The sequence below is a fragment of the Oryzias latipes genome, chromosome 24, assembly GCF_053564925.1.
Source record: "Oryzias latipes strain Hd-rR chromosome 24, Olatipes_Hd-rR_3.1".
Classification (NCBI taxonomy): Eukaryota; Metazoa; Chordata; class Actinopteri; order Beloniformes; family Adrianichthyidae; genus Oryzias; species Oryzias latipes.
The window spans coordinates 20,058,520-20,071,560 of record NC_136260.1 but is presented as its reverse complement, the minus strand read 5'-3'; the positions used below and the strand labels follow the sequence as shown (position 1 = coordinate 20,071,560).

General features: G+C 39.2%; 1 protein-coding gene across 47 annotated transcripts in view; it reads left to right on the top strand.

Annotated features, from left to right (window-relative positions):
* The window catches only part of ptprk (protein tyrosine phosphatase receptor type K), a 113,209-nt gene that overhangs the window by 96,412 nt on the left and 3,756 nt on the right, over positions 1-13,041 (top strand). For 4 of the 47 annotated variants that reach the window (XM_078942932.1, XM_078942926.1, XM_078942927.1 and 1 more), the window contains 13 exons: positions 2,542-2,702; positions 5,456-5,643; positions 5,920-6,007; positions 6,616-6,761; positions 8,172-8,189; positions 8,926-8,962; positions 9,057-9,154; positions 9,276-9,392; positions 9,516-9,670; positions 9,912-10,047; positions 10,983-11,132; positions 11,336-11,509; positions 12,686-12,703. In XM_078942932.1, the coding sequence (XP_078799058.1) occupies positions 2,542-2,702; positions 5,456-5,643; positions 5,920-6,007; positions 6,616-6,761; positions 8,172-8,189; positions 8,926-8,962; positions 9,057-9,154; positions 9,276-9,392; positions 9,516-9,670; positions 9,912-10,047; positions 10,983-11,132; positions 11,336-11,509; positions 12,686-12,703 (1,486 nt within the window). Of the gene's footprint in view, positions 1-2,541; positions 2,703-3,477; positions 3,514-5,362; positions 5,375-5,455; positions 5,648-5,907; positions 6,008-6,615; positions 6,762-8,171; positions 8,190-8,925; positions 8,963-9,056; positions 9,155-9,275; positions 9,393-9,515; positions 9,671-9,911; positions 10,048-10,982; positions 11,133-11,335; positions 11,510-12,685; positions 12,704-13,041 lie in introns of all 47 variants that reach the window. The other 43 variants (XM_078942945.1, XM_078942942.1, XM_011491517.4 and 40 more) reach the window with 27 other exon arrangements.

Below are 13,041 nucleotides of genomic sequence, written 5' to 3'. Positions count from 1 at the left end.
CTTCAGAAATTTTTTTTAAAAAAGGATTAGGAAACAAGTGAATGTTGAATTTTAAAGGACTGAACTGTTAGCGAATTGACCTTGGGCCCCCGTGTCTTCTACATGCTCCAAAGTTGCTCTGAAACCAGAACAAAGCAGGCCTTAGTGGGGCGACACTGGCCTGAGCGTGTTATTTGAAAAAAGAATGCTGCACTTGTGACTTGTAGCTCTTTGTATGCATGTAGTCATGTGATCATCCATCCGCTCATCAAGTCACAGGTACCGTGGTTTGCGATCTGAGGCTTTCTGTCAGTGGGTCTGAGCGAGTTGTTTGGGGCTGTTTGGGGCACACAGACTTTTATTTTGATGGTGCTGCTTCTTCCTTCCTGTGTTTTCATTTTCTTACTTGCTGCAACCTCAATGGACCCTGAATTCTATTTTTACTGTCTGTGAGGAATTGTTAATGCTGCAAAATCATCCCAACCAAACATAACCATATAGTTCTTCACATTTCTTAATTTTAATCATCCCTTTCAAAAGTTCTGTGAACATGTAGCCAGTTTTGTACTATTTCACAGATTTTCTAACCTTAACAAATTATTAATTATATATCTTTGTTCCTTAAGCTGCTTAAACTTCATGCATTGGAAAATATTTTTAACTAAGGGGTTTAAGGATGTTTTGAGGTGAAATAAATATGATAATAAAGAAATGGTATTTCTCTATCCTATAAAGCGATTAAACAATAACTCTTAACATTTTTATATCTCAAATCAGCTCATATCAGCTTTGTATTTATTTTGTAAAGTGTTCCCAGTGGTCCTTTAATTACGATAATGCAGTTTTTTTTAGCTCAAAACAACGGTGTCGTTTTCTAGGACTTAGTTTCTGTAGAGCGGCAGGAGTCCCTTAAAAATTCACCTCTGAGTCGTAAGCAGGACTGCTGGAGCGGAGCAACTCTGCTCCCTCTTCCTGTCCATGCTGCTGAGAGCTCTCTGTTTACACACTTTCCCGCTAGCTTACAGCCTCTCACACCTCCAACCTAACATTAACAGTGCAACTAAAACAGCCAGCAATCTCTGAGCCATGCCCCCGTACAGTTCCGATGTACATGAATCAAGTTGTCTGCAGCTTGTGGCCCACCCAGAGTATTTTCTATGTGATAAATTCAATCTTTTTCAAATGATAGTTTTTTAAAGGAATATTCAGAAATAGACTGTAAAGCTAAGTGTTTCTTTATACATCAGAAAAATGCCACAAGAATGGGTTAAAACAGCAAAAACACAATTTATAAGCCCAACTCTAATTTTTACTATGGTTCCATATGAAACAAGCAAGACTTTAACTGAATGCTATGAAATAAGGACAGTTAAGTCAAATCGAAATCCAGCTTTATTCCAATGTTTTCATAAAAACTATTCCATTCCAGGTTCTAGCAGCTCTTTCTCTGTTCTTCCCATGGATTCTTGTGTGTGCTCTTAATCCACCACAAATATACATCGTCTAATGTTTTTCTAAAACATAAACATCCTTCTTTCCTGTCTTGTTATCTCCGTAACAGAAAGTCAGTACAGAGTTGCACAAACTGGTGTTTCTGTAGAGCTTGTGTGTGTTTGGTCTCAGAGGTGGACTTGGTGTATTTTTGGGAGTCAGAAGGTAAACTGTTAACAAACAGCATGCTTTCTGTTTTCTGGGACCAGGTCAGAGCTGCAGTTTGGATCAGTTTAAAAACAATAACACTAATGAAATGGGATATTTTTTGGCAAGCTGCAGCCTTTTTTCCCTGCAGTAATAAAAAAGAATGGATTAACTGATGCACATCTGCAGCTCTGGGTCCAAAGCATTCCCGCATGCTCGGTCATGCTCATGTTAAGTCCTCTGATTTGGTTTTCCCTTAACGTTTAAGTTAACCTGTAACGGTTGAACGATATAAATAATTGAAGTTTAAGTGGTCATTTTAGTTCAGCAGACACCGATTTTCTAACAAATAAGGTACGTTTTTGTTTGCTCGGGCAATTCTAGTTATTTCTACTTTTAACAGCCTATAAAAAAATACCAGAATGAGAGAAAACAAGCAGAGATTTTTGAAAATATGCTTTTAGAAATGAAAAAAACTGTACCTTTTTTTAAAGAGACTTCTAAACACGGATAATCACCTGACCTTTACCCCAATCTCAACATATTTTTTTTTTCTATTTTTTATGTTTTATGCTATATACAGTTTAAATCAAATAAAGCTTTATTGCTCTCTGAGGTTAATGTTTTTCTTATGCCACAATCATTTTGCTTGGTTTTCCTTGTGCTCCTCTGTCTAAGCCTGCTTCTTGCTGCCAGTCTTGCCTGCTCACCTTTTCCTCTATCCTTCCTTCTTTAATATTTGACTCTTCGGTGCTCCTCCACTTCAAAATCTTGGGTCAGTAGCTAGTAGCCCCCAGCCTAAGGAGAATCTTTTTCTTTTTGTAAAATCGTAATCCTTAGAAGGCTGAGGTCTGCCGGCTCATTTGGGGCTTCTGCACATGGAGTGCTGTGCCACCTGAATGCATCTACTTCTACTCTTTGCAGAAAACTGGCTAAAAAACGTAAGGATGTCATTGGAACCACGCGGCAGGAAATGACGCACATGGTGAACGCCATGGACCGCAGTTACGCCGACCAGAGCACTTTGCATGGAGAGGACCCCATGGCTGTAACGTTCATGGATTCCCACAACTACGGCAACAGATGTAAGTTCAGAAGCTCTTTATCTTCCCACACAAAAAGCAAGAATTTTTTTAAATATTTTCCAGTGTAACACATTTGTTTCCTTTCTCTGCACCATTAATATGTTTTTTACTCAATAACAGATGGTAAACTAACAGCTATTTCCTCCTTTCACATATATTCCGATTTATTTTTTAAATTTTATTCACTTTTTTTATTTTTTATTGACCAGACAAATAAATTAATCTGCTGTTTCATTCATTTTTCAATAACCAAACACTTTAAAGACCCACTTACACTTAAAACTGTGTTTTATGTGTTTTTAACATGTTCTTTTGGCGTGATGGTGGACATGTATAGAGAGAGTTCAGTTAGAAAATTGCATTTCTGAGTATTGTTTGATTCAAATTGTAGTGACTCAGGAGGAGACGAAAAAATGCCATTGGAAAAAGCTTATTTGTGATGTAGGCGGGCCACAAGCCCCCTGCTCCGAGCTCTCAGCAACGGGGGAGGGGAAGGGGGGCGGGGTCATCAGTGCCACACCTTCATCCGTTCTGCAGAAACTACGTCCTAGAAAACCACACAGGTTTTTTGATTTTGTCAAATCATCATAATTTAAAAAAGACACTGGGAACGCTTTGAAAGTAGATCAAAAGATGAGCCGAGTGGGTTTGTACGTCTATAGATTTTGAAGACCAAACTCAAGAGTAACGGAAGAGTGAAATATAGAAACCCAGACTGTAGATTGATTGTTTGGAAAGACGTTCAAACATGTCCTCACCATGTTTCCTCCCACAGTGCCCAATGATCCTCTGGTTCCCACTGCTGTGTTAGGTGAGACGTCTGCTGTTGTCAGATGTATATTTATAACCCATCTCCATCATCATCCTCATCATCACCACAGCCAATGTGCTGTTGCCCTGCGTCTGTCCCCTGAGTCTTCAGAGTAAAAGCATTACTGCAGGAGAAGCACATCAACATCCTCATTGTTGTTGCTGATAAATGAGTGTGCTAGTTATGTTTGTCCCATAACGTTGTCCTTAAAACGGTAAAACCTCAAAGCAGAGATTACATTTGAAAGCGTGTCAGGATGACAGAACTGTGGAGTTATCATCTTTTGTGTTTGGACTTTTCTCACCTCCGTCTGGTAATAAAAACGACTTCGGCCGAGCTCTTCATCTGTCATCCTTTTGTACTGTTCGCTCACTCCCACTCCCAGCCTCGGCGCCCGCTTTCCCTGTTGGATGTTATTGATATTCACAGTGATTACAATCCCGCTCCCCTGAAAATTTCATTATTCCCGCAGTTTTGATCTGTTGCAAGTCATTCGCTTTTGCGTCCCAAAAATGACAGAAAATTGAGGCTTGGATGAGGAGGAACATTCGTCACGCTGACATCCCATAATGACTGGAGATTAAATCAGTGACAACACAGCGTTTCAGCTCTGAAAGTTTCCCCTTCAGAGCATCCAAGTCCGCATGGCTGTCAACCAGGCTGCGTTTTGGGGTGTAAACTAACTTTGTGTTATCATGAAAGCAGGAATTTTTCTCCAAATGACACGTCCCCCCAGCTTCTCGGAGTTCCAAGTTCCCCTCAGGGCTCAACAACACCACCAAACTGTGTTCATGGACAGTCCCGTGGCCTCTAATGCAGACTGAAGGCGGCAGTTACAAAGTGTCTCAGCCAATCATTTCATAGAGGAGGAAGGAGCAGCAAATTAAGAGGCACTGTCAGGTCAAGTTTGCTGTTAATTAGCCTGACCAGCACTAACAAACCTGCAACAGTCAGTAATGAGCTAACATGTCCTCAGAGCAGGAGGAGCTGGCTGAACCAGTGGAGATGAAGTGTCAATGAAAGGAGGTGACAAGAGAATTAAGGAAACTAAGCAAAGCTTTGGTGACAAAAGCATTCTATCTCATTTAGTTTTTTGATCTGAAAAGCATAGACCTGTCAGCAATCATATTTATTTTTGAAAATCATTTTTAGATTGACATTAAAGGTTTGAAGATATGATAAAACTGTTGGCTCATTGCAAACGTTGCCACTAGATGGCACTGTGCTGTGTTTTAGGTAGATGTTCGTTGGATTTTAAATAATTTGTGTTCCCCTCGTTCATCCCAGGTTTACGTTTAAAAAATAACACGCAAAAACAAGAGTTTTGTACAAAGAAGCCTGAAACACGCAGTTTCTATCGATTTTTTTATTAAAAGAGGCCGCTTGAACGCGCGTTGCCAAGGGTGATGTGAACGTAGCTTTCAAACCTTCAATGAAAGGTTCAGTGTTACGGAATGTAAACGAAGATCTGCTTGTGATGTTAGATTTATGTAAATTTGACAAACTGAGCACATTTCTGTCCAGGAAACGGGAGATATTGATTGATAAGGTCAACAGCCAATCAGGATGCAGAGCACAGCAAGCTGCCAAACATAAATAAATAAATAAATAAATAGTTATATAGAAGCAATTGCATAGGGAAAAAAAACTGCGAAAACAGCATGGCTGCAAAAGGTGAAACCACAAAATTGTGAGGGAACGTTTTAGTTTTACAACCATCCCATCATTTTTCTCATTCCGTGTTCTCACTGAAATATTGTGCGTTATGCTTTTATCTTTGACTCACTCAACTAACTGAAGTTTCACCAAACTGTGCTTCTGTTTCTCTTTATGCTGCATTAACATGTAGTACCGATCACAGGTGAGCACAAACGTAGAAAAATGAGATGTTCAGGGTTCTATTGTTGTAATTAAAGTTTGGCGTTGTTGCTTTGTGCTGCAGATGAGAACCACAGTGGCTCGGCAGCAGAGAACAGCAGGCTTCTGGACGTTCCTCGCTATCACTGCGAGGGAACAGAGTCCCCGTATCAGACTGGACAGCTGCACCCCGCCATCCGAGTGGCTGACCTCCTGCAGCACATAAACCTCATGAAAACGTCCGACAGCTACGGCTTTAAGGAGGAATATGAAGTGAGATTTTTGATATTGCTTCTTTGGTGAAACAAAGAACTGTTTTTGAGGATTGCAGATGTAAATAATGACAACTATTATGGTTTGCAGGAATGATTAAATGGTCCACGAACCAACACCTCTTTTAGGGTTCCTGGTTATATACTTTAAAATCTGCAAAGCAACCTCTTTGTTTTTTTAAATTTTCAGATATTTAACTCAGTAGTCCTAATGTCCCGGATCTATTTCATGTGGTTTTACTTTTCTTGTGATTTTCCCCTGCTGCTGGTGATGCAGAGCTTCTTCGAGGGCCAGTCAGCCTCCTGGGATGTGGCGAAGAAAGAGCAGAACCGAACCAAAAACCGCTACGGAAACATAATAGCATGTAAGCAAAAGCAAGGTGTACTTTTGAGACCCCTGTTCTGATATTCACGAGTTTAAAGACCCACTCTGATGAAATAGTTTTTTTTTGGGTGTTTTTAACATACTCTTGTAACATTTTTCTGATGATGGAGGACATTGATAAAGAAAATTAAGTTTAAAATTGCAATTTTGAGTATTTCCTTATTATTTGTTAATCAGCCGCGAACAACAAATGCTGTTTGAAAAAGAGCTCATTTGTGACTGAGACATTGCGCAATGTGGGTCATAAGCTCAAGCGAGGGCGTGGTTGCTCCACATTAGTGGTCCTGCCCACAACTCGGATGAATTTCTAATGAACTTCTGCCGCTCTACAGAAACTATGTCCTACAAAAAACGACACAGATTTTTTAAAGTTTACCTAAAACTGGCATAATTTGAATTAAAAGAACACTTTGAATGTTTTGAAAATAAATCAAAAGATAATCAGAGTGGATCTTTAACCATAAAAACAGACTTAGTTGGAAAAAAGTATTTAGGATTTATATATCATATTTTTTTAAAACTTTTTATTAGACTATTTATGTTTTAAATCATCTGCTTCTTCCTAAATGTCATTTTGTCTCTCTTCAGATGATCATTCAAGGGTTATTCTGCAGCCCACAGAAGACGACCCTTCCTCCGACTACATCAATGCTAACTACATCGATGTAAGTGGAAACGCATCGAATGCTACTATTGGCTCCCAACGAAACCAACGAAACCACACTCCCTCGCTCGTATGTCAGGCCTCTCTACCTTTATTGCGTCTACTAGTCATCCATGCAACTGTTTTATCCATCCAGCCACTCCACCAACACATCACACAAACGTCTCATGTGTCGCTCTCAGACAACGCATTTCCCTCCATCAATTCATCTGTCCGCCTTAAGTCAATTAGCCTAAAGGAATTACATTTCCCAGAGAGCAATTTGCTATCATCATTGCAGTTTGTGGTGTTAAGTTTAAAGGATAGAAAGAGTCCAAACAGTAAAAACTGAGAGTTTGAAGACATTTCTCTTCACACGTAAATTTCCGGCAGTGAATCCACAAAGAAAATCTTTCATCCAAAAAAAAAAAATGGACATTCTTTGTGCTGATTTGTAAACATTAGCTGTGTTGATTCTTTCGTTTATCTTTTTTTGATGAAATCTCCAGTTTAAGTCTAAGCAAAATATTTTTCACATGATCAATTCATCCATTCAAAGCTCATCACTTCATGTCATTCACTCGTTCTTTCTTTTACCGTATTTTTCAGACTATAAGTCGATCCGGAGGAGATTTCGCAACAGCTAATAAATGCATAAAAAAGAAATCTATGCAAGCCGCGCTTTTAGGAGAATTCTTTTTAAGCAAAATACTGTAACAAGAACAGACATTTCATCTTATAAGGCAAATTTCAATGAGGAAATAGATCATAAAAGACAGAATATATGCACACATTGATGCTTATTTAGCTTCATGAAACATCTTAGGACTCTGGTAAATTACCGCAACATAATAACTATTATTATAGTATAAAGATCATGCTAACAAGTCAACAAAACTCTTTATTTCACTTCAAATCACTAAATTCTTTATCATCTGTGTGGCTGTGGAACCACTCGGCCTAGATTGGTGTAAGACTGAGCGGCGCTCCTTCTTCTTCTGCGCTGCTGACGGTAGAGAAAACGGATACACACATCTGCAGCGCCCTCTAGCGGTTGTTGCTATTTATTATTTTACAAATCACATATTAGTCGCACCCCTGGCCAAACTTATATGCCGAAAAATACGGTACTTGCACCTGGTCTCTTGCTTCCAATCACCTGCCTGTCTCACTGCTTTGGTAATGTTTGTAATCTGTACTCATTCTAATCTATATCATCATTAGCCGTCACCATCTGCATGTCTCCACTCACAAAGAAAGCGAATAAACAGAACGGACTCTCCACCAGTAAAGCTGTGATTCTGTCAAGCACAGAAACTGGAAACAGCTGTTCGTTCCCCTTCTGTTTAGTCTAAGTTTGTCATTTCTTTTTTTCTGCATGTTTTTCATCACCCATTATTGTCTTTTTTTCTTTTCTTTTTTTCTGATTGACCCTCACTGACATTGTTGTGCTTTCTTTCCTCCTTCCGCTGGTTCTTTCTGCCTGTGACTTGCGCTGTAGATTTGGCTGTACAGGGATGTAAGTATCGCCGTAGAATCGACCAGTCATGCCCGTCACCTCTTACGTCCATTCATGTGCCTGTCCTCATGCATCAAGTAAAGATGCGCATCATTGAGTCGTGCATGAACGAGTTTCATGCATCATCCCCACCACCAGTGTTTATAACAATGTGTTACTTTTTGTCCCTTGTTAAAAAAATAAAAATAAAGATCTAACTTAAACAAGAACATTAAAAAAACAGCTACGGTACTTAAATGTTTGCCTTTTTAGGCTAAAGTTGAAGATAAAAATATTTTTCCTAATCTGTGTAGTCTGAATGAAAAAAAGTTAAAAACAAATCAAACTCTTTCTCCAACACAGAACCAAACGTGTTATTTTTTAAAGAAAATTGTGTAGCCGTCACCAAGATGAAAGATTCTGGATTTATTTAAAAAATAATTGTAAATCGGAACAGGTAGGGATACTAATATTAGTTTTACTCATGCATATTTATATGGAAAAATGACCATAATATAAAAAAATGATGAAAAATAGCACAAGAAATATAACCGCTATAGCAAGAAAAAGTGCATTACTATGGGAAAGCAATATATTATTGTGCTACCAAAAAAGGAGGCTTCTTTTAGGAGTAATCTGCAGACTAGAGAAGACATTTTTAGTCATACTATTTTTTTTAATTGATTTTAATAGAAGTTTAAAAACATTTCATTTTCTTTGCATTTTTATACTGAACTCATTTTTTCCTTGTTGCCAGGGTTACCAGAGACCAAGTCACTATATTGCCACTCAGGGTAAGAAAAAACAACACTGCTATTTACAGGCTAGCGTGCAGAATAATCTGCAGATGGTTTCAGAACCTCTCATGCATGATGTGTTCGAGTTTAGGTCCTGTTCACGAGACCGTCTATGACTTCTGGAGGATGGTTTGGCAGGAACAGTCAGCTTGCATCGTCATGGTTACCAATCTGGTAGAAGTCGGAAGGGTGAGTGGCTTTTTTCTCTTTATTTATTTATTTTTGTTGTCTTATGGTACATCAAAAGATATTTTCCAAACGTGTTTTTACTTTGAATTATGGGCTTAATGTATAGTTGTTTTTTTTCTAGGTTAAGTGTTACAAGTATTGGCCTGATGATGCTGAGCTGTATGGAGACTTTAAGGTGACTTTTGTGGAGGTTGAACCTCTGGCTGAATACGTGGTTCGTACATTTACTCTTGAGCGGGTGAGTGATTTTTAGTTTTCAATGGTTGATATTTTGATAATATTCTCAATGATTCCTTTTGTTCAAACTTTCACAAGCTATGATTCGATGTCAACGTCTCTTGCTATGTTTGTGTTAACTCAGCGTGGCTTCAATGAGGTTCGGGAGGTCAAACAGTTCCACTTCACTGGCTGGCCTGATCACGGAGTTCCATATCATGCCACCGGACTACTTTCCTTCATCCGCAGAGTAAAAATGTCCAACCCACCCACTGCTGGACCGATTGTGGTCCACTGCAGGTACTAACAGACGCTCATATTCAATGCAAATAGTAAAGCAGAATATTACATTTAGAAATTGTCGATCAAAAGGTGTTACATGAATTTATAATATCCTGCATAATTTTGGAGCAAACACAAGATTTAAATAAAAGCAGGAAAAGCGTTTGAAAATTGTAACTTTTACTGGTGGCTTTTTGTGAGCATGAATGAACTTTTTCTGTCCGTGCATCTTTTTAAACGTTGCCTCACCCCTCCTCAGTGCTGGGGCAGGTCGCACAGGCTGCTTCATCGTCATCGACATCATGCTGGACATGGCAGAGAGAGAAGGAGTGGTGGACATCTACAACTGCGTGAAAGCTCTTCGCTCCAGGAGGATCAACATGGTACAGACTGAGGTGACTGCATTACCCATCCTTCATCTGCATCTCAGCGTTAGATTAGACAGAGTTCACCCTCACTTTCTGCCTCAGGGGTTAGCATGCTGTCGGCAGAGGTGACCAGATCAAAAGGACTAAACCATCTATGCCTATTTATTTAGATTTCGTTTAAATTTCCACTCCAATCATCTTTTTCAAATCAATTTTCAAAGCCTTCCCGGTGGTCTTTTAATTATGATTTTACCAGACATAGCTTCCGCAGAGCGGCAGTATTTCATCGGAAATTCCCCTCTGAGTTCTGGGCAGGACTGTCGGGAAAATAAACTCTTTGTTAACGTAATTTTTTGTCTGATCTTGACTCACAACAGTTTGGATAAAGAAATATTTTTTTTCTAATTACTTAATTTTATTGATACATTTATGAAACCCAATTTTCACTGGAGTGGATCTTTAAGGCTTGAATCCAACTTATGCAACAAAAAAAGAATAAGTCTAAGCTTCCATTGCATGTTCCCTCCATAATTCAAGCTTCAAAGAAAAGCGTAGAAGCCATCGCTCATAGACTTATCATTGCCAGAACAAAATCACCACATTCAAGACCAAGTTTTCCATTTTTGTCATTCGTTAAATAATCAATCCCATTCATAATCATTCACAAAACCAGCCAATGCTCTTTGTGCTGCTTTTGTGCAAATCTTGCTGTTTATATTTAAAACGAAACTCTGTTGAGAACTTATGAACTAGTAAGATAAAGCTAATTATTCCATCTTATCCATGTTCCTATCTCCCATCAGTCCTTGCTCTGTCACAGTGTCTACACATCATTTCAGCTGTTTAAGTGGATGACTTGTTTTGGAGTGTTGTTTTTTTTCTTTTTTTTCCAAAATCCTAAAATAGAAGTGAACTTTGTGGGTAGGTTTGTGCATCAAATGCGTGTGTTACACCAAATACAGGAGCAGTATATTTTCATCCACGATGCCATCCTGGAGGCTTGTCTCTGCGGAGAAACGGCCATCCCCGTGTGCGAGTTCAAAGCCGCTTTTTACGAGCTGATCCGCATCGATTCCCAGACCAACTCCTCCCATCTGAAGGACGAGTTTCAGGTAAATCTCATGCCTTGCAGCTCAAATTAAGTTCCTTAACGTTTTTCCTCTTGACCTTTTACAAAAACAAACCCATAATTTATCAATTTTAATCCTATTAAAGACACATTTCTCATGGGCTTAATTCGATTCCACCAAAGTTTTGCCTGACTGTTATAGATAATTAAGTTAACTATACGTTCCACTGTTTTCTCTGTGCCCAGACGTTAAACTCAGTGACTCCTCAGCCACAGCCAGAAGACTGCAGCATCGCAATGTTGCCCCGAAACCAGGATAAGAACCGCTTTATGGATGGCCTTCCTCCTGATAGGTGCTTGCCTTTCCTCATCACCATAGATGGGGAAAGCAGCAACTACATTAATGCTGCGTTGATGGATGTAAGTCTACAGCACATTAAATGCACCAACAGCAAAGTTGTGTTATTTTCAACACATCAAACAGGAGCGGTTGGGGACAATTTACACAATGTGTGAGTTTTTTGGTTAAGAGTTTTATAAATGATCAGTTTTACACCATGCACATTAATATAGGTTCATGTCTTTGATGGAATTGGCATGTAAACTTACCAAATGAACTCCTTTAGAGATAGTATTTTTTTATGTTTTTGAATGAATTACCACAAACAATATAAAAAATGTTTGTCCCAAACTGCCTCTTTGTTGAAAATGATAAAGACTTTCAAGGGATTTAACTGATGAAAGAATAGAAATTGTTATTTAATAAGGGCTTTATGGTAGAGTGACAGTTAGCCCTGTTGTCTTACAGCAAGATAGCCCATGTTAGAATCATTGACTGTAAATGAAAACTGGACTGAGTGACCCCTACCCCCTCACATTCCAAACAGGAAGTGCCTGCTGGTTCCAAAAAGTCCATAGACTTCTACAGAGAAATGGCTATTAGAGCTATAGATTCCAAAGTAAACCATTTTCTATGGATGACTTCACACTCACTTAGTCCAGTTCTCATCTACAGTCAATGGTTCGAATCCTTGCTGGGCCCCACGCATTAGAACGACAGGGGTGTTGTCTGGGCACTCTGGCTTCCTCCCCAAGTCAAAAACATGCATCATAGGATGATTGGTGACTCAAAATTGTCCTTTGAGAGTGTGTCGCCCTGCAGTGACCCAGTGAACTGTACCCCACCTTTGCTCTGAAGTAGCTAGGATAGGCTCCAGCATCCCATGTGACCCTTCACAGGACAAAGCAGGAAAAGAAAATAAATGGATTGAGGGCTATATTTCATGCAGAAAACTTGTGTAAATACACCCGGACTCCTGTCTCTGTTTATGTGATGCTGTGTTTGTGGTTTTAGCTGCAAAAGGCTCGAGACAAATCCAGGTTATGAAACGAACACTCGCCTCTCTGGCCGCCTAAACACTGCTTCCAGCTGATACAGCAGAAAACAGAAGAAATGATCATAAGTTTCAGCCTTAAACAGAAAAACGCTGACGGTTCATCTTCAACAAAGTTTTGTGAAGACGAATTGATGTAGTTACTACATAGGAGTCTGCAGTTCTAGTTTAGTTACTTACCTCTGGCCTTTCTCTAACCAAGCTGTCAGAAGAGTTTCAGGTAATCTTACTTCCGATCTCTGATACTGGATTTGTTTCATGGCTTCAGTGTTTTTCATGTTTTAAAAGCCATTTTGAATTCTGAGCTTTACCCTGACTCCCATCAAACGTCTCCCCTTCACAGTCATTACACCTCCGTCAATGATTTCTACGCACATTTTCACCAAATAAGGCCTCAGCTTGTACTCAGTTCAGTCTTCATTTTTAAATTATTTATAGAAACATAAATCCTGAACTAACCAAACATAAAACCAACATCTCCGGTTTAGTTTAGATAAACATTGTCATTAGTGTATGCATGCTCATGCCCCTGGAAAAAAGAAACTCTGCATGATCCCC